Here is a 22,126-nt window from a genome sequence, read left to right on the forward strand (position 1 = left end):
ATCTTGAACAAACATTACTATAGAAAATCCAAACCTGGCCAGGTGCAGTGGCTCACGCCTGTAATACCAACATTTTGGGAGGCCGAGGCGGGTGGATCACGAGGTTAGGAGTTTGAGACCAGCCTGGCCAACACGAAGAAACCCCGTCTCTACTAAAAATACAAAAATTAGTCAGGCATGGTGACAGGTGCCTGTAATTCCATCTACTTGGGAGGCTGAGGCAGGAGAATCCCTTGAACCTGGGAGGCGGAGGTTGCAGTGAGCCAAGATTGTGCCATTGCACTCAGCCTGGGTGATAAGAGCAAAACTCCATCTCAAAAAAAAAAAAAAAAAAAGAAAGAAAGAAAGAAAGAGAGAGAATGAAAGAAAGAAAAAGAAAATCCAGACTTTCAGGCTCTGAAGGCCTTTTTATGAACAGCATTGTAAAAGTGCATCCCAGAATGTATGATTTGGTCTCAAGGAATTTGCAAGAGAATGAGACCTCAAACAGTCTAGTCATTTCATTTCAAGGACTGGGAAACTAAAGCCAGAGAGATCAAGCCCTTTCTTCAAATTCACCTGACTGATCCATGACTGAACTGGGGTTTTATCCCAGGCCCACTGAGTCACTGTTTGCTGCTTTGCCCAGTAAGTTTGGATTGGACTTAGATCTAATCTCCCCTTGTTACAAATGGAGCATTTGTAACCCAGAAATGCCAGATATGGGTGAGGGGAAGGGAGGCAGCAAATCACACTGCCACGAATGCACCTATGCAACAACCTTGCATGTTTTTCACATGTACCCCAAAATCTAAAATGCAATAAAAATAAAAAAAAATAAAAAATAAAAAATAAAAAAAAACCCAGAAAAGAAATTACTTGCCCAAAATTTAAATAAAGGTTTAGCTTAATAAAAGTTCTTAAGAACAAATACATAGTAAAGTAAAACTACACAATTCATCAGCAATATATGTGCTCTGACTACAAAAGTGCACTACAGATTACTAATAATTTGGATACTTTTTGAGGAAATATCATCATACAAGCACTATTTGTGAAATAGATTTGGCCATAAAATTGAATGATATCTTTTGATGATATTAAATCATTGCTGTTTTACATATATATATATAATCATTGCTTTTCATATATATAATTTGGCCATAAAATTGAATGATATCTTTTGATGATATTAAATCATTGCTGTTTTTTATATATATATATATCTAATCATTGCTTTTCATATATATAAAAGTCAATGTCATATATAAATCAATGTCATATATATAATCTATTTTATATATAAAACATCAGTGTCATATACAGAATCAATATCTTATACAGATTTTATATACATAAAAGATTGCATATGTAAGATTTTATATACATAATCTATTTTATTTTTAAACCATTTATATAAATTAAATCGATTTTGCTTATTGCCTTCAAGCAGAATCACAATTTTTCTATATTTAGCCTATAGTTCTGTGTGTCTAAATCTTTATATCTGCTATAAAGGTTTAGACACACAGAAAATATTCCTGTATGGTCATTTTGAATTTGTGAAAATTCTTTCATAGCAATTACGTCTTTTCTGTATATAAAAAGACTCAGAAAAATTAAGGGACTAACCTAAAATCATACAACCATTTAGTGACAGAACCAAACGCTATTCAAGATTCTTGACTCCTGCCCCAAAGGTAAAAGGCATTTTGATGAACGGGAAACATCATTAGACTAAGAAGGTCTGGATTCTAGTCCTAGCATTGCTACAGAAGCAAGTTGTTTCTTTTTTTTTTTTTTTCACCTGTCTGGGACTCAGTTTTCTCCTCACAAAAGAAGCTATTGCATGGTGGTGGCAGTCATTGTTTTTTGGTTATTGTAGCATGTTGAGCCCTCACTATGTGCCAGATGCACTTCAGAATTTATACTCCTGCTGGTTGGGTGTGGTGGCTCAGGTCTGTGATCTCAGTACTTTGGGAGGCCAAGGCAGGTGGATCACCTGAGGTCAGGAGCTTGAGACCAGCCTGGCCAACATGGCAAAACCCCATCTCTATTAAAAATACAAAAATTGGCCAGATGTGGTGGTGCATGCCTGTAATCCCAGCTACCCAGGAGGCTGAGGCAAGAGAATCGCTTGCACCCGGGAGGCAGAGGTTGCAGTGAGCCAAGATCACACCATGACACTCCAGCCTGGGCAGCAGAGTGAGACTCCATCTCAAAAAAAAAGAAAAAAGAAAAACATAATAATTTATACTCCTGTCAAATTCTCTGGTTCCAGAGTCAGGCAGGAATGAGGTCAGACCACAGTTCCATCATTCACTAGTTCTCTTCTCTGGAATAAAATAACTCCTCTATGGCTCAGCTTCCTCATCTGCACTGGAAGTAATAATTCTTAGTTCATAAAGTCATTGTGAAACTTAAATAATACATGCAAATAAAGCATTTAACACTGTCCCTGGAACATAGTAAATGGTTCATAAATATAAGCAAATCTAATTTTGATTAATTCTCTTATTATCACTAATAGAAACAGACTGAGGCATGAGACTAAATAGCCTCTAGGGATTTGCCTGGTTCTATCTGCCCCCATGGGTCACTCTGAGAAATAATGTCATCATGGTCATCGAACTCTTCCTGTAGTGCCCAGTACCCACACATGAATAATATAGTGGCAAGTGATCCATCATCAAAGTGGGAGTTAATTATGTTAAATCAGTCAGGATTTAAATTATTTCTTACATATTCAGGAAAATTGATTTAAATTCTGATGCACATTTTCTATTTTTATTGTTAGTGCACTAGTGATGTTTTAAAAGTTTATTATTTAGTAGTACGCTGTTAAAGATTACCTGAAAAGACAAGGTTGGGACATGCTAGAACCATGTAGGTATATTGTTTGTGATTACATATTTTGAGCAACTATTAATTAAACTATATGCTTTTTCTGAAGGCTTGAGAGGTAAGACTGGACCACTGGGTCTCACCGGTGAGAAAGGAGACCAAGGAGAGACTGGGAAGAAAGGACCCATGGGACCAGAGGGAGATAAAGGAGAAGTAGGTCCAGCTGGTCCTCCTGGACCAAAAGGAGACAGAGGAGAACAAGGGGACCCAGGGCTGCCTGGAGTTTGCAGGTGTGGAAGCATCGTGCTTAAATCCGCCTTTTCTGTTGGCATCACAACCAGCTACCCAGAAGAAAGACTACCTATTATATTTAACAAGGTCCTCTTCAACGAGGGAGAGCACTACAACCCTGCCACAGGGAAGTTCATCTGTGCTTTCCCAGGGATCTATTACTTTTCTTATGATATCACATTGGCTAATAAGCATCTGGCAATTGGGCTGGTACACAATGGGCAGTACCGGATAAAGACCTTCGATGCCAACACAGGAAACCATGATGTGGCTTCAGGGTCCACAGTCATCTATCTGCAGCCAGAAGATGAAGTCTGGCTGGAGATCTTCTTCACAGACCAGAATGGCCTCTTCTCAGACCCAGGTTGGGCAGACAGCTTATTCTCTGGGTTTCTCTTATATGTTGACACAGATTACCTAGATTCCATATCAGAAGATGATGAATTGTGATCAGGACCAAGATCCCTGTGGTGGACACTCTGATTGAATCTGGGGTTCCAGAAGGTGGAACAAGCAGGAATGGGATCCAAAGAGACTCACTTTGATTCTAAAGCATTTGAAGACAATTCTAGCAGAATTTATTAAAACAAGATGAAACACAGAAAAGTTGAAGCCACACAACAAAATGAATTCTATAAAAGAATAGCCCCAGATATAAATTATCTTGAAAGCAATGTTCATAAATATTTAAACAAATTAAAGACAATATTAACAAATTTTCTATTAAATGCCCTGAGTGATAAAACCAGTTGGCAATAATATTGCCTCATTAAATCTTCAAAAATTATATTTTAGTCTGTTATTTAAGAGAAACATAACATCCCAAAATCTTTGACAATTCTCGAAAGGCTATATAGGAAGCCAAAAACCAAAGGTAAGAGATGCTAACTATTTTTCAAGCAAGCTAAAGAGAAATGATAAATGTCTTATGTTTTATTATTTATTCATGTTTGTATATATTCACTCAACAACCCTTTAAGGAGCCCGTAAAGACCAGACACTGTGGTGCTGAATCAGCTTTAATAATGAGTTAAGACAAAGCCCCTACTTTCATACAGGCTAGTTTGTGGTGAACAAACTATCACAATTCAGTGTGATGAGCACCATAGCAAACAAATGGATTTGATGCTAAAAGCACACGGGGTCTGCTATTCCTGAGGCTGGGGCCAGAGAAGCTTTTACACATGGAAAAACACTTATCATGCCAAGGTGTAAGTGTTTAAGCGAGTGTGATGGATGCAAGGAGAATGAGAAATTAGGCACTGCATTCTCTTTGCACCCTCAATGCATTGTTGGTATTCTCAACAGTGAAGGGGTGAAAAATCTAGAGACAGAGAAGGCCTGGCAGGGGTGATGAAGATTGAAATGAAGAGAAACAGCCAGCAGGTGATTCTCCTAAATCCTTTAGTGTGATGGTTTCCCAAGACAAACATTTGTCCTAATAGCTTTCTCATAAATATGGGAACTACTTTACATTGTGGTAAGACATTGCTTCTCATGGATCTGCTAGGCATTTAGTTTAAATAAAGCAAGGCATATGTTCACTGACTTATGAGTAAGCTGATGAGAGCAATGAACAGGAAAAGGAAGGATAGAGACCAAATGTCTGAGTAAATAGACATCCCTTCCAAGTCTCACACCTCCCTTAGTCCCACTCTTGCTTGTGTCAGCACCTTGTTTTTCACTGAACTGTATTCTTCAATTAATCTCCTCCATGATTCTGTCTGATCTACCATTCTCTTGGTTTATGGTAATAGTATTCCCTTAATCTCTTCCTTTTGGTAACTTCTAATCCTCCTTCTATGTATTCCTTTCTCTGCTCGTGACTTATAAATAGTTCTTATATCTCTTATGTTTGAATCACCATGCTAGATTCTGTGAAGACAGAAGAGTATCAAGATTAATACATTAATAGTGTATCTTCAACTAGTAAATTTCTAAGGATACAAGAAAGGAATTGGCATTCACACACACAAAAATACCTATAATTTTGAAAGAGAACATGATAAAATATGCTAAGTTCTAAGTTGGTAATAAGAGCAAAATGCTGTGAAATAAGAGGAAATGTTTACATCCAAATTAGAATGTCAGAGAGAAGAGATGGGGAAATCCTCTCTGCTTGTTGGGCCTTAAGTGATGGTTGGGACTTGGAGTGGCACAAGTTGGAGGAAAGGGCACTTGAGACAGAGGTAATGAGGGGGACAAAGTGAGAACAGAGACCCAAAAGGAGAATCAATTGACCATATTTGTAAGAGCTTTGAAAGCCAGCCTGAGAATTAGGGAATTTATTCACAAGAAAATGAGGAGACCCTGTGTATTCCAGAACTGGATACTGCCATTACCACAGATGAAAGTTGCAATGATCCAGCAGTTGTGTGTAAGGGCAATGCTTACTTTTCCTGTCCTTCAACCCTATCTTGCTTTCATTGTCTTCATCTGCCTGCCATACTTTGTCCACTTGTGGCTCTCCTTCTGAGTCAAGACATGGGTACAGGAGACCAAGAACAATGAGTATTAGACAAGAAAGAGAGAGCAAAGGTGGTTTGAGATAGTCACCTGCTTACAGATAACAGCCAAAGATAGAATTCCAAGCTACAAAGTATAAAGAAACAGCCAACAGAAGTAACTAATCTGGGGAAAATGAACATATGGGCCCTTTGAAGACTATAGGATTTGCTGGGTAAATTGGAAACGGAGGAGTTATTGCAGACAGTCATGAACTACAGATTACTGTGATTAAAATTTTCTTCTGATCATAATCCACAAATACACTCATTTTTTTAGACATTGTTTACTTATCTTTTGAATGTTTATTTTATTACAAAACCTATTTTAAGTAGCTTTTAAAACTGAATTTCCTTTAATTGGTTTGAAGCCCAGAGATGAATTTCATTTTGAAATATCTGGTGGGATGGTAATTGGGATCAGAGAACTGACGTGGTAAAGGAAGAGCTGTTTTGGTACTAAAAATAAAATAAAATAAAATCTTAAGCAAATGTAGGTGTCTTTTACTCTTAAAAAATAGCAGATACAGTTTATCCACATTCACAAATACTTGTACAAAGAAAGTAGCAGAATAATTTTGGTTTAAAAAATTCCAAATCTCATTCCAATCATTCTTTGTAAAGGCTGACTTGTAATGAATATGTATTAAGCAATATTTATTGACTATACACCATCTTGTTCTGGAAGGGTTTAAAGCCACTTAGAAAGATGAATAAGATATAAAAAGAAAGCATCAGTAAAAAGCAGATGATGAAACATTGGAAAAACAAAGAAAAAAAGAAATAATGAGGCTAATATAATATTGTGTGTACATGAACACACATGTGACTGTGTTACATGTTTTCAGGTCACGCATGTTTCTTTGTGCCTGTGCATGCACAAGGGCATTTCCAGGTCATTTATCATTGTGAATAGTGTTACTTATGATAAAATATAGATTCCATAAACTCTAAATATACTTTTTTTCTGCCACTCTGTGTAAAAGATCATGAATGTAAATAAAATGTTAGATATGAGTTGAGTTAGTCCATTTATATTGCTATAAAGGAATACCTGAGGCTGGGTAATTTATAAAGAAAAGAGGTTTATTTTGGCTCACAGTTCTGCAGGCCATACAAACAGCATAGTGCCAGCATCTGCTTCTGGTGAGGCCTCAGGAAGCTTACAATTGTGGTGGAAGATGAAGAGGGAGCCACTATCCTATCACATGGTGAGAAAGGGATCAAGAGAGTGAGGGGGAGGTACTACACTGTTTTAAGCAACCAGATCTCACGTGAACTCATTAGCATGAGGACAGACCCAAGATATTCATGAGAGATCCACCCTCATGACCCAAACTGCTCCCACTAGGCCCACCTTCAACATTGGGAGTCATATATCGACATGAAATTTGGAACTATAAAAACATCCAAACCACTCATTAGCTTTCTCTCTTCCTCTCTCTCTGTAGGTCCACTTCCAGTAAACAGCATCGCTACCCACCCTGCACCAAAGCCAAAAACCTAAGGTGCAATCTAAACGTCTTCCCTCCCTTACCTACTGAATTTTGCCCAGCATAAAATTCTTATGCTTCCAGCCACTAAATGCACATACCAGATTCATTGCACCTTTCCATTTCCAGTGCAAAAGGTGTCATTCATATATTCATCATCACTTCCCTCAATCAGTGAAAAACGTTGTAACTGGCCCTTTGCTTCCAACCTTAACCCTTCAATCCATCATCCGCACTAGGTTGAATACATCCTTTTAAGATGAAAATGTGCATGCCATTTCCCAGCTTAAAAACCAGCAACAGCCCTCCCAGTCCCTCCACTATAAAAGGTGTCTTGAACTTCTATAGGTTTTGCCATCAGGTGTGTATTTCATATTGTTTTCTGGTATCCGTACCTAAACTCCTTCTGAAGGACCATCTTCCTTTACATGCTGAGTCTATGAGTTTCTCAGTGGAATTGATGCTTCCAGTATGTAAATCTCTAGCCTAATTAATTAGAGTATAGAATTCCACTCACCAAAATAATTGACTCAGGTGACTCGATCAGAGCCAATGAAACTCTGCTTTAATATCCATAGAAGACAGTCACCTTCTTTTCCATTGGACTGGAGCCTGTGAGCCTCCACCAGCCACATTATCATCACAGAGCCTAATACCACTCAAGAATACACCCATGCACAGGTGAGAGAGATAAAGAGAGAACATGGGTCTTGGAGTCATCATGTGAACCCTAATCTAGACATACCTATAGCCAGCTCTTCCACTGGACTTTTCAATTATGGTAAATATTAAATGTTGTTTTTACTTAAGCTCTTTGATTATTTTATCACTTGCAAAAGATGTTATCCTACCTAATATTCATAAAAGCATCCTTTATTATGGCGCATTGAACCCTATAGGATGTGGCTTCTGCAAACTCTTAAGTCACATCTTCAACAGGCATCCACATGCAACTATTATCCAAGGATATGCAGATAACTGCAGTTCTAGGGTACTTTGCCCTAGAATGCCTCACCTTTTCAGCTCAAAAGTTAATTTCTTTCCTCTAATCTTCCCCTTCTCCTGTGTCTAAGGAGAATTACAGATGGCCACATGTGTTTTCCTTGCCATCTGGGAACCAGTGCATAGACATGGCAGCAATTGCAAACACTTACTGGGCACTTTTTGAGCTTGCTTTACATGTATCAGCTCACTTGGTTCTTGCTACTGTCTGCATGTTTGTGTATTCTCAAAAGTTATATGTTGAAACCGAATCACCAGTGGGATGGTATTAGAAGGTGGGGGCCATTGAAAGTAATTAAGTCATGAAGGATCTACTCTCATAAATGGGACATGTGCCCTTATTTTTTAAAAAAGGCCCCAGAGACCTCCTTTCAACACATGAGTACACAGTAAGAAGATGGCCATCTATGAATGGTGAAACAGGCCCTCACCAGTCACCAAATCTGCTGGGTCCTTGATCTTGGACTTCCCAGCCTCCAAAACTGTAAAATAAATGTCTGTTGTTCATAATCTATGCAGCTTTTGGTATTTTGATACAGTAGTTCAAATGGATTGAGACAGTCCTCACAACAATTATTCTCTTCATTTTACAGATGGGTAAACTGACAGGCAGAGAGGTTACAAAATATGTGAAGTAAATAGTAAGTGGCACAGTGGACCTAGGCAATGAAGCTCCAAAGCCCTCTCTCTTAACCACCATGCTGGTGCCTTGCTCATATATATTTTACATTTGTCTGTCTAATGGAGAGTTTGTTTGCCCAATTGATTTTTTATCCCAGGACTCTACATGATGACTGCTATAATATGTGCTCAATGAAATATGATGAATTAATTAGTGACAAGTTCTTTTCAGTCACAATCTACACATGTGGTCAGAGACAGGTGGGGAAGGTGTCACAACAGGAAAGCCCTATAATCATCTTGTACACTAATCAATATTCTTTAGATTATAACTGCCAGGCTCTAATTCAGCATGGTTCAAGTAAAAGGAAACTCACTGAAATAACAAAAATCCCAGAACCAGATGTGGGTACCCAAACATTGCCACCAGGATCTTCTCTCTCCATCCTACAGAACAGCTCCCCCCATTGCTGGCTTCACTTTCAAGGAAGAGTCTTGCCTTTATTTATTGCAAAGATGGCCACCAGCAACTCAGGTTTGCATTTTGCAGTTCTAATGGGGGAAAAAAATTCTCTTTGTCAATAGTTCCAGTTAAATACCTGGAAATGACAACCTTTTGATTCTGATTCATCCTGCTTGAATCATGAGCCTATCCGTCAATGAACAATTGGCCAAAAAAATGTGATTTTGCCATTAGCCAGGCTTATGTCACAACCCAGCATGAGAGCCTGAAGAAGAATCTATCTTATCTAAATCACGTGGACAGAGGTGGGAGGAGGAGGAAGGGATCATTTCCCAAAGGAAAATAAAGATTCCAGGTCAAGAAAGAGAGAGATTAGTCAGCAGACAAAATTAACTAGTGATTTCCTAAGCTGTTTTCATATAAGAAAAAAAAAAACATTTATTTTGTCTGCATGATGCAAAATAAATCTGTTGCTAGAATGATTTTTGCCTGAAATAATCTAATTTTTGATAATATTTGTTGAAAATTGACTAAATATTTCATACTATAAAAGCCTGGCATCTGTGATCTCATCCTACAGGCTGTCATGATGCTCATCTCCAATGGCCACATTTAATGAAAGAATAAATTATTTTCAACTGAAATACTTCTTCTTCCCCTCAAACTCTCTGATTTTTTACATCAATACCCTAGAATAGGCAATAACATATGCAATTATTTCTGATAATTATAAAAAGAAAGGGAAGAGCATCCTTGGAGATTAGTCTCTATGGAATCAAAAAGAGCCAGTTTGAGGTTGCAGAGAAAAGGGAACACTTAGACACTGTTGATGGAATTGTAAATTAGTTCAATCACTATGGAAAGCAGTATAGCAATTCCCCAAAGAGCTAAAAACAGAATTACCATTCAACCCAGCAATCCCATTACTGGGTATATACCCAGAGGAATATAAATTATTCTACCATAAAGACACATGCATACAAATGTCCATTGCAGCACTATTCACAAAAGCAAAGAAACTCAATCCATCTAAATGCCCATCACTGACGGAATCCATGGTACATATACACCATGGAATACTATGCAGTTATTAAAAAAGAACAAGATCATGTATTTTGCAGGAACATGGAAGGAGCCAGAGGCTATTATCCTCAGCAAACTAACACAGAACAGAAAACCAAATACCACACATTCTCACTTATAAGTGGGAGCTAAATGATGAGAACTCATGAACACAAAGAAGGGAACAACCAACACTGGGGTCTGCTTGAGGGTGGAGGGTGAGAGGAGAAAGAGAAGTAGAAAAGATAATTATTGGGTACTCAGCTTAATACCTAGGTGATAAAATAATCTGTACAACAGACTCTCATGACATGAGGTTACCTATGTAACAAACCTTCACATGTGCCCCCAAACCTAAAATAAAAGTTTTTTTTTTTTTTTAAAGGAGCCAGTAAACCCAATTCATCCCTTGGCCAACACATAATGACAATCCTGAAAGAAGAGATTGAAAAGCCACCCTCAGTTGTTAACTACATTGCTGGCCTCATGTTTTCCTTCTTCTTTTCTTGAAAGATCACCAATTACTGCCTAATGATACCAGCAGTTACCATTTACTGGGTGGCTAGTAAATGGCACCATATTGGATCCTTTCAGCATGGTGCCTTACTTTATCCTCTGGAAAAGCCCCTGTTTGTAGCTCATTCTGACCTCTAGAGAGAATTCAGCACCACTCTCACCTTTCTCCTCTCAAAAAAAAAATAAAATGCATTTGTATGGACATTGGGATGGAAGCAGTGCTGGGATGCTGCTTAAGCATCAGCATGGAGAAGTTAAAAGACTCTCAAGGCCACATACGAAGTTCTATGGGGGTTCTTCTCTCTCCAGGATGTGCCTATCAGTGTCCAGGCAGAAGGCAGCAGATCACTTTCAAAAGGATTTCACTGTGGAAGATCGAATGAAAGAACTATATTAAAGGTGCAGGTGGGATTAAAAGAACCATGCAGGGATTTTGAGGTATCCAAGGACTAGCAACAGCAGGAATGCTTCACCATCCCAAAGCCTGAGAAGGAGGAGAGGCAGTGGTGGTTGCAGAGCACAGTGAAGAGCTGGAGACTTGGAAGAGGGAACAGCCTACAGGAGCTACACCTGCAGAAGAGCTCAGCCACTGTCAAAAGTAGAGAAGCCAGGACTGTGAATCCCCTGACCACCCTTTTCTACCTTTCAGTCTCCTATTTATACCCCTCACTTATCAAACCCCATGACTCCAGGTGCCCAGGGAGTCTTGGTGATGCAGTGCACAGAGATGGGCTTCTTGGGCAAAATGCAGAACAGACAAAAATAGAAAATGGATGGGAGCCAGGAAAGAGGGTGAGAGCAATGGAAATCAACCAGCACAGGGCTCCCCTCCCAGAATCTCTTCCTTCTCTAGAGTCTCTCTAAAACTCTACACAGCTTATGCAATAAAACTGGCTCCCTGTTTTCACTGGTTCCTTCAATGCATACAGCAGAAGGGACATTTTTCCAGAGCTGTGTGTAATTTATGAACAAGGAACTCTTGAGTCTCAGAAGCGGTCCAGCTCCACTTACAAAAACATCGCATGGAATTTTGGAGTGAAGTCCTTATGGTGATGAACAGAGGGTTTGCTAGTGTTTCTCTTTAAGTCCCTCTCCTAAACTTGCAAAAGCAACAAGCAGCTGGTGCAGATTTAGGAGTTTAAGATTCTAACCTAGTAGCTTTCCAGCTCATCATGAGTTAAATACTCCTCTTACCCCTTTAGAGGTTAGAATACTGAGCCTCAGAGCAATGAGCAATTTGCCCATGACAAACCTTAATAAATATGGGATATTCTATTCTTAATAAATGTAGCTCTGTCTATCCACCACCAATGCCCATGCCCTGTCATGAGCACACACACCTGAACTCCTCTGCCTCTCAAGGCCTCTTCTTTAAGACATGTTTTCACAGCAAGATCATTGTACTCTGGGGGGAATGCAACATCTTCAATTTTCTTCCTTTGATCCTAGTAAACATCATTTTCCTCCAAACTTAGCTGAGAGCTAAGCCTGTCACAATCACGACTGTCTTACTCATGATCAAAATATTCAGTGTGGCCAGACCATGTAGCTCTGCAAACTCTAAGGAGTCCTAAATATACCAACCTACTTTGCTCTGCCCAAGGAACAGAGATTGGCCCCAAGGGACTGGTGCTGACCCTTTGCATCTGATTTAGTTCCACAAAAGGAACCTAGGAAATCTTTTAGCATCATCATTATATAATTATGCTTAGAAAAATCCAGGCAGTCTAAATTCCTCTATACACATTACACATTCCTGTCAAGATTAATCCTAACAGAAGCCAGGAGCAAGTAGGACCACACATTCCACAGGCCTTGTGTCTCCCCTAATGTGGTTTGTAGATCAGTCTGAGACATGCCAAATATATTAGGTAATTGAAGAGTCTTTTGGAAGAGAAAAAAAATTTTTTTTGAAGTATAAAATTTGTATTGCTGCACCATGGTTTTCAAGAGACCCATCGATACTTCTTTATTTCTGCTCCACATCACTGTTTCCTAAATTCAGCAGTAATCTTGCACTTTGAGCCAGATCCTTCTTTTTTGTAAGGGCTGTCCTGTGTATCATAGGACATTAGCAGCATTCCTGCCCTCTGCCCACTAGATGCTAGTAGCATCTACCCAATCACGTTGAGTTGTCTCAATCAACAATATCTCCATCATTCCCAGATGTCTCCTGGGGGGCCAAAATTGAGAACCACTTGTGAACAACATCTGTACAGTCTTGCCATGGTGACAAAGTCCACTCAGTCCCCAACATCTACTTTTTCCAACTGACCTTTTATTTACAGAAATAACCACATAGCTGGTCATCATTTCAGGTATGATATCTGTTCCCACTCCAAGTTAAAGAGACTTATCCTGGAAGGTATACAAGAAGAGCAAGACACTATGCACTCATCCAAATTCCCTTTTACTGTAGTCAGTATTTCTAAAAATTTTGTCTAGGATACAAAAATCACCAAGTCTCCCATTTCTAAGAATTTACTCCAAGAAAATAATTAATAATGTGTGCAAAGGTTTAATTGCAGAAAGAGCCCTGCAGCAGAGGTTGTAATATGGAAAATTGAGAAATAGCCTGTGTCTCATAACAGAATATGGGTCAAGTGAGCTGTGATGCACTCATCCAATGAGATAGAATCATTAAAAAGTGATGAGGATGCACCGTCAGGCACTAGGGCTTGCACCTGTGGTCCCAGCTGCTGGGGAGGATTGCTTGAACTCAGGAGCTTGAGGCCAGTCTAGGCAACATAGGGAAACCCTGTCTTTAAAAAAAAAAAAGGAGGATGAAAATGTACTGGCACAAGATATTCACAAAATATTAACTAAACAAAGTAGATTACTAAAGAATATTTTCAGTACCCATTCCATTTTTAAAGTGCGTTTGCACATATGCATAGAAAAAGTCTAAATGAAAATATTAGTGGGGAATTTAAAATCTCTACTCTTTTGATCTTTATGTTTAATTTTTATAATAAACATATTTTACTCATTTTACCTAAAATATTTTTATGTAAGCTTTTAAGCTACTTGCATATTATTTTGTTTCCAAAAATTTCAGAGAAAAAAGTCTAAGGACAGAGAAATAAAACTCTTAGGAGTTGAAGTATAAAACACAATATCATTCTTAAAAGCTTCCTGGTGGCATACCTGGATGTCTATTTCAGAGAATTTTTTAAAGCAAGAATACAATCAAATAATCCTAGTTTATGTTTTTAAATTGTTTCTTCCTAACTTGAACAGGAAAGGAAATGAGGCTTGAGTTGACATCACTTTATTGAGTTTTTCTTAGTCCAAAACTGTAAACCCAATGGGTTACTACAGCATGAAGTCATTCAGAACCAATGCATTTGTCAGATGGCAAAGGCGTTTATGAGTAGGTCTATGAAGAAGACTGAATTCGTGGCTTCACTCCAGTGCCATCGTGGAGGTGGCAGAATTTATTGAAATAAAGACTTGCCCAATCTAGTCAGGGTTCCAAGAAGTGATCTGCTAGCACCAGAAGAAGAAAAATCATAAACTCTAAGGGGTTGCATAGATGCTCTTTCATTAAAAAAGTGCTATATTTTACAAGATTGTGAGATGATGCCTTGGCTAAAATAAACAAGAAAAAACAAAGTCTCTGTGATCTATTCCTACCACAGTTTCAGATAACAAATTTGGCACCACTGAGCATCCCCATTGTTACTGAAACAGAAAACATGCAGGTCTTATTATTGTTACTCCAAAACAATAAAGAGAGTTGCAAGGATTTTCTACAGAAAACACCCAGGTCTTACTACATGCAGAACTAAAACTAAAGCACAGCCTCCTGAGATGTCCTAGTTGGTCCGAATATTGGCAAATAATAACTAGAAAGTTGGTAGGTGAGATGGTCAGGACCCAGAAGCCATATATACATCAATATATCAAGGCATGTCCACACAAGGAGTTGCCCACCTAATTCCCCTTCAGGGTTGCCGGATAAAATTCAGAATATTCAAAAATAAATTTCACATAATAATCGTTTAGTATAAATCTGTCTCAAATATTTAACTGGGTATCCTCTATTCCTATTTGCTAAATTTGGCAACTCTGCTCCCCTAAAACTCACCTTCAAAAACATAAATTTGAGTCCAAGTAACTTTCCAGAGGGCCATGCATATATTTTCTCATATAACAAGAAGTAATTGTTCTTATGAGGGAAGGGATTCCTAGCTTCCCAAAATTGTTTTAAAAGGGCCAGAGTTAGCTAGATGAGAAAGCCATAAGAGAATCCTTTGGGTGGAAAATCAGAAGACAAGATCTAGCCTCAGGAATTCCAAAAATCAGCTTTGTGTAACTTTGAGACAAGTCACCTAAATCCTGTAAGCCTCTGATTCCACACTGGTTGGATGGTGGAAAGTAAGTTGCTGTCTTTCTCAGAACTCATGGCAGACACTGCTAATAGACAACAGCATTTCTTCCACTGTGCCCCGGGGCAAGCTCGGAATTATAAACCAAGTCTCAAGGGCCGTCCATCAACAAGCATTCACCCTTAAGATGAAATTGACTCGCTTTCACTGAATTAAATGAGCCTGTGATTTCCCTTCCAGTTCTAATGAAAGTTGGAAATCTCTTGCACTCTAATTCAATAGGCAGGATATATCTACTTTTGCACCCCGAATTAAAAGCAAAACTTGGCAACTGCCTTCTGAAATAGATGTTTTGCAAAATCAGAGCAGAAGTAATGGGTGTTGGAATTCTGCTTGGACCCAGCCTTATTGGCCATTACTTCAATCTGGGTGGCTCCAAAAGCCCTCCAGGGCCTTGGTGGAGGCCAGGGTAGATCCCGACACTGGCCCCCAGGAAGAACTTGACTCCACTTTTACGTCTCTGCTTCACGTCTCTGCTGCTTTTGCATTCATGGGCTTCTCATACCACTCACAGGTTTCCTCATCCTGTATCTGTCTTTTCTACTCCATGGATTCTGATTTCTCATCATTTTAACCTCTGCTGGCATCTCCCAGTGCCGCTGTAGTTCATGACATGTTCTTTGCTTTAGCTGCAATTGCTCAACTCCTGCTGACTCTTTCTTCATGGCTCTGTTCAAATCCCCCAACTGAGGATCTCATGCTTGGCAGTCCCCTGTTTACCAAAGAGCCAGCCTGGGGATTGGCTGCAGCTGATCCACACCCTCCTTCAGTCCCATCAGCTAGGACTGTGAATAGCTGGTGTAAAGCATGGTAGCCTGATCAAAGCCCATTGGCAGGAGATGTAGGCAGTTTTGTCTTTTCCAAAAGTGTGTCATCAAGTAGGCACTGCGGTGTTCAGTTCATGGTCTTTGCAAGAATAAAATGTAATGATATATGTAAAAATGACGATTTTAGCAGATTTCCCCCAAATGCAGACTCTGAGGCAAGGATCTGAGTATAAGTGGTTATCTGGGAGTTGCAGGAAATACCGATACAGTAGTGAGGATGCAACAGAGCAACACATGTGTGTTTCTATGCTAATTGCCATGGTGGCTGACTGAAGCTCATCCCAAGGAGCTCCTGGGAGAACGGGATAACACACACCCCAGAATCAGCTCACCTAAAAAGGGAGGAAGCTGGAGTATTTAAAGACCAACTTCCAAGTCATTTGTTGAGAACCACTCTTAAGAACAATATTTTTCCAGCCCTTTGGGGGTGCCTTTGGTGCTCAGGTAAAGTGGCTTTTCAGGGTTCTAAAAAAAAGCTTCAGGCATAGAGATGGAGATAAGACAGTTAAAAATCTACCAAAGCACCCTGAATTGCTTCATTCAAGGGATATGGAAGAGGCAATGACATCATCTGTCACAGTACTTGGTCAACCTTCAAATACATGTTGGTCCCAGAAGGGAAGGGGGTCTTATCTGCTTAGTTCCCTATACCTGAAACTGCCTGGTGCATAATCAAAGCCTAGTGAATACTGAGAGGATGAATGAATGAATGAAGAAATATCTATATAAACAAATGTAATTATTATTGGAACAATTGGAGATATTTTCTGTTTGCTTTTCTTCTCTTGTGAATGAAGAGGTAACAGGGTGAGGGAAGGTAAAGGGAAGCAGCTAGGGGGACACAGAACCACCTGGTACCAAAAGAGGCCTGAGTTTTAAGACCAACTCTTTTTTCACCACTACCATGACTTAGGCAAAGCATAACAAAACATCTCTGTCCAACACACTCCTCAAGTTAAATTTTAATGATTTCTTTTCTACTATTTGCCTCTGAAATTCATTTCAGTTTGGTTTCAGCTGCATACGGTGTTGATAAATGAAGGAGGGCTATATTTGTCTTCTTTTCCTGGTCCCGTGTCCCCAAGGACAACCCTGAGCCCTACTCTTACATAAACCCCACACCAACAACATCACAAACAAGCCTGCAGTCATTAGGGTTGTAAGAGAACAATATTAATCCACCTCCACTGATGGGATTTGAGAAGGGCTTCCATTTAATCCCATTCCTCACCCCTGAGAGTGCCAAGCCAATTGAGAGACGCACACAGAAGCTACATACGGACCAAATACTGGTCGTCCTACTGGTAGCCTCAAATTAGAGAAAGCAACTTGGATTAGGCTAAAACAAACTTCCCAGTGGTTGCCTCCAGATCTAGACCTGACCCTCCCAGAACAGAAACTTTTCCATTCAGCCTCAAAGAGAACAGAGGTCTGCCTCCTCCCAAGTCTCACAGAATCCAAGAGAGGCCACATGTACAAGTGACTTTTTACACACAGCCCATTCCCAATAGTGACACAGAGCCCAGGGACTACCAGACCCTTGCCATCTCACCAATCAGGGAAATCCCTCCTCCTCCCTCCACCAGAAGGAGCCATTGAGAGGTAAGCCACTAATTATTAAGAAAGTGCAAGTTCCTATCTTTCAGAACGGCAGGAACTCAGGGAAAGGGAAGAACTTGTGCCTTCCCTACCACATCTATGAGAGAAGAGCTGGTCTGAAAACATATTTAACTTTTAATTCTCGGTGTCCAGATCGGGGCAAGCACACCCTTGGATACAGTGAGGGGCTTGCTCTACAGAAGAGTCATTTTCAGCTCCTCTTTCCTCCTGTTACACAGCTGTAAATGCATTCAGGTCTATGCAGAAACCATACATTCTTCAGTAGCTAGGGCCGGACCTTCTGCTCCTTCCATCTCTCACGCTAAGATTGTTGGTGAACTCTGCACTGAATGCTCTGCCAGAGTTTGGAAATCTCATCTTACAAGCTCTAATATGTCAGGGAGAAAACTGTTTCTTTGGGAATGTTTCTTGCTAACCAAGATAAGAAAACAGTATTTTTGCTTTCGCTGCAAGGCATACTTTGAAGACAGAAGACTCCAGTTTACTTTTTAAAGTACTGACCTCTAGTGGCCTGCAACAATAACTACTCTATTAGAGACAATTTCCAGAGATTATGTAAAATCCACGTGTGGGCTAGGAGAAACTTTAGAAATCAACTTTCTCTGCCCACCTCATATTCCAGAAGAGGAAACAGAGATCCATAAAGGATGAGGGCCTTGTCAGTGGTTGCTAAGATGGGACTGGAGCCACGGTCTTCTGTCTTCCATTTGGATCCCCACCCATTGCCTCGTATACATTTGTTAAAGCTACTTATCCATCTACACTATAATTAGTAAACAAATAGAGCAAAAATGAAATTTCAGTATCAGATAATCCCTCTGTGATTTCCTGCAAAACCTGACTGGATAAGTGTGAACAGAGTAAGTGTATTAGTCCGTTTTCACGCTGCTGATAAAGACATACGCAAGACTAGGTAATTTATAAAGAAAAAAAGGTTTAATGGACTCACAGTTCTACGTGGCTGGGGAGGCCTCGCAATCATGGCAGAAGGAGAAAGGCACGTCTTACATGGCAGCAGACAAGAGAGAGAATGAGATCCAAACGAAAGGGGTCTCCCCTTATAAAACCGTCAGATCTCACGAGACTTACCCACTAACACAAGAACAGTATGGGTGAAACCACCCCCGTGATTCAATTATCTCCCACTGGGTTCCCTCCCACAATACATAGAAATGATGGGAGCTACAATTCAAGATGAAATTTAGGTGGGGACACAGCCAAACCAAATCAATAGGTTTCAACCTCTCCGGATGGTAAACAGCTACAGGGTGAGGATTTTTTCTTAATCATCTTTGAGTCTCTAGTACTTTGCACCACACCTGCCATGTGGCAGGCACTAAATAAATGTCAGATAGATGAATAAATTGAGGGGCAGATAAATTTTAATTTGAAATTAGACATCAACTAGAATCAAAAGCTACCTGCCTTGCTACCCAATTAGCAAATGGCAGATTTAAGATTTGAGGCCAGCAGTTCAGTCTTACACTAAATGCTACCACTCCTGAAGTACCCCTTCACTGGCCCTAGGAACCCCCTCCTACTAGTGATGACTGTCCCAGATTTAACAGATGCAGCCTTTCTGGCTCTTTGAATGCACACAGCTGATTCAAGAGTAGGTTATGTTTTTTAGACTCTCAGTCGTAAATTTTTGTCTTTAAATAAGGACTCAGTGAAGCCTATGCTCTGTGTGCTGGTTTGTTCCTTCAATCAATCACTCAACATATTTGCTGAGTGTCTGCTGTACACCAGGAGCTTCCCTGAGCAATGGGAACCCAGCGGGAAAGACAAAATGATGTGTCAATAGCTATGCTAGTGATAAGCACTAGAAGGATGAAGAAAGAAGGAAGCCTTGTTAATGATGATGGATCCTTCTCCGGTGTTAGCAGAGACTTTAATTAGGAGAGAGCCTTGAAGGTCTCAAGCATTTATTAGTATCATGGAGAAAGCATGAGTGATTCTGAGATTCCTTGGAAAAATAAGTTGGCAGTGAAAAGAAAAAATCTCCATTAGGAAGGGGCAAACTTATACTCAACACTCAATCCCCAATCAGGATTCGTAAAATTTACTTGCCTTTTGAGAATTTTAGCAATCTCCACTGATACCATAATTCTTGCTCCTGAAATTATTCTTCTTTACTTTACCCTTCCATCTCAAGCATGGATATAAATTTTTTCTGTAATTCCCCCAGAGCATAGATGAGTCTCTAAGGGAATAATTATGAGATTTTACTGTTGTGTCTGAGATAAGAAGGAAAAATTATAACACAGAAAATTACTAAAAGCTGGCAACTAGCTATGATGGCACTTGTGATCCACAAAATCTAGTCCACCCTCATGAGGTTGACTGGGTCCCTGTAGTGCTGTTGCTTTTCTGTCTGGCCCTAGTTGGACAGTATGTGGTAGTGTCCAACTTTCCCTGCCAGGAAAATCCTCTAGTATGGCAAAGCCCCTCAGAGTCTAAGCCCCAGAGAGAAGAATGGCACATAGTAGCAGGCGACCCTTTGTCCTCTGCTCCAAATTCCATCTCTCAAATAGTGAGAACACAAGCAGATACCAATTTATGGATGGATTTTACTCCAGAAATCTGTTTGCTAGTCAGTTCTTTGGAATCTGCCATGCATTTCCAAAAACATCAACAGTGACTGAGATCAGAGGCAAGTCCATGAAAATTCTATTTATACCCTAGTCCATCTAAGGATGTTGGAAACATAGCTTCTCAATTTAGCAGAACTCAGGAAACAAGTATAGATGCTCCTGGGTACTTTTTTTTTTAACCAATCTATGCTCTGTACCAATGTAAGTACCCAGACCCCCACAGGTCCCCAATCTTCGGCATCGGAGGTAAAGCAAAGTTGTCTCTATCAGGAGCTGTGGCTACAAACAGCAAAGACTTGAAAATTCTTGAGCTGGAATAGCAGAGAGGTCATTCTTATATTGAATCTAGCAAACTGCCTCTTTCCCAAGTATCTTTGGCACTTGGTGCATTGGAAGAAAATACAGTACAAATTGTGGCATCACGGGACATAAGAAAATGAAAGATGGATCAGGCTGGGTAGGAAAGCAAAACCTACTTTTTAATCAGGAGGTATTATCAGTTAATCCTCTGTCTAGTAAGCTCAGTAAGTCTCCTTGATATGAGCTTGTTTCAATGGAGAGAGTCCTGTGAGCAAGTCATCTTGATTATGCAAATATAAGGCAAGTGTCCACCGCCCTGGAAAATGGGAATATAACTTCATTTTCTGTGTCATGACTGATGCTCCCCAATTTTCCAAATGCCCCTTGTGCTCCTTAACATATATTGAATAAATCTGCAAAGGGAGACAAGAAACCTCCTGGGGGAAAAAGAGATTTTGATACTATTTTTTTTTTCTGCTGAAGTTCAGTAGCATTAAAAATTCAGTGATAAACTTGGTTGGTTAAAACTGAGATTGATTAGCCAAAAAGGATGCTTGCCCCCATGGAGCAGAATGCACCATGAGGGGTTGTGGGCTGTGGATTGGTGACCATGGTTCAAGTGAGAACTCAGAGAATGTTGGGCTTCAAGAGGGTCCATTCCGGTCTAAATGTAACCTAGGATTGAGGTCTTAAACTCTGCCAAATTCTGGAAATAGTAGCAGATCATATGGGTTTAAAACATGTTGGAGAAAACAGGGTTTCTCAACCTCAGCACCCTTGACATATGTGGCCAGATAATTTTTTTATGTTGGAATGGCAGTGTGGCGATTGTTCTATGCATTGCAGGATGTTTAGCAGTGTCCCTGGCTTCTACCCACTAGATGCCAGTAGCACTCCCTCTCTCTACCATGTTGTGATAACGAAAAATATCCCCAAACTTTGCCAAATGTCCAGGAGGATCAACACTGATTGAAAAGCACTAGTATAACCTGAAAAAGGGTAAACCTGGAATTCCAAGTGTGAGGCAGCTGGTATGAGTATACGGATTAGCAGGTACATCAACGTAGCTGAGAGCAAAATTGCTTAGACTTCTTGGGAACCATTTCCAGCAGTAATTGGCTAGATACTTCTCTCTCCATTGGCATTTGCACGAAGGGTTACCCTTTGAATCAAGCAAGCCCCTCGAGATTTATGAGCAATTCTAGATAGTAATGAACCTTCGAGATGGAAATATTACGTGTCCTGTTAAAAAGGGCAAGAACATTTTCAAGCAACTACACAGAAAATGAAAGAGTTGTGATGATATTTGTACACTAAGCTGGTGAAGCAGGTCCTGCCAGTGAGATGCATTTAAGGGAAGTAGCTGGAGAGAAGGGAATATAAAAACCGTAGAAAAATATCCTTTTCAACAAAAAAATAAAAATTCACTACTTATACTAGAGAAGTAGTTTTCTCTGATATGTAAGAGCATTCTAGTTAAATTATGACATGAGTCTAAATAAAATGAGTCTTACAGCATTTCATTCTCATAGCTCCGACAGCTCTCTCAGAAAGTGAGAATGTTGTGAAATGCAGCAAATAAGATGAAAGTGTGCAATTCAAAGCAGGTTGAAAATCAT

The 22,126-nt window shown here is 39.8% G+C and overlaps 1 protein-coding gene across 3 annotated transcripts in view; it reads left to right on the forward strand.

Annotated features, from left to right (window-relative positions):
• The window catches only part of C1QTNF7 (C1q and TNF related 7), a 100,914-nt gene extending 94,804 nt beyond the window's left edge, over window positions 1–6,110 (forward strand). For all 3 annotated transcript variants that reach the window (XM_012472449.3, XM_012472450.3, XM_012472451.3), the window contains exon 3: window positions 2,933–6,110. In XM_012472449.3, coding sequence (XP_012327872.2) covers window positions 2,933–3,564 — 632 coding nt within the window. In that variant the 3' untranslated portion in view covers window positions 3,565–6,110. The remainder of the gene's footprint in view (window positions 1–2,932) is intronic.
• The last annotated feature ends 16,016 nt before the right edge of the window (window positions 6,111–22,126 follow it).

The sequence above is a fragment of the Aotus nancymaae genome, unplaced genomic scaffold (genome assembly GCF_030222135.1).
Source record: "Aotus nancymaae isolate 86718 unplaced genomic scaffold, 86718_ANA_hifiasm-v0.15.2.pri h1tg000006l, whole genome shotgun sequence".
NCBI lineage: Eukaryota > Metazoa > Chordata > Mammalia > Primates > Aotidae > Aotus > Aotus nancymaae.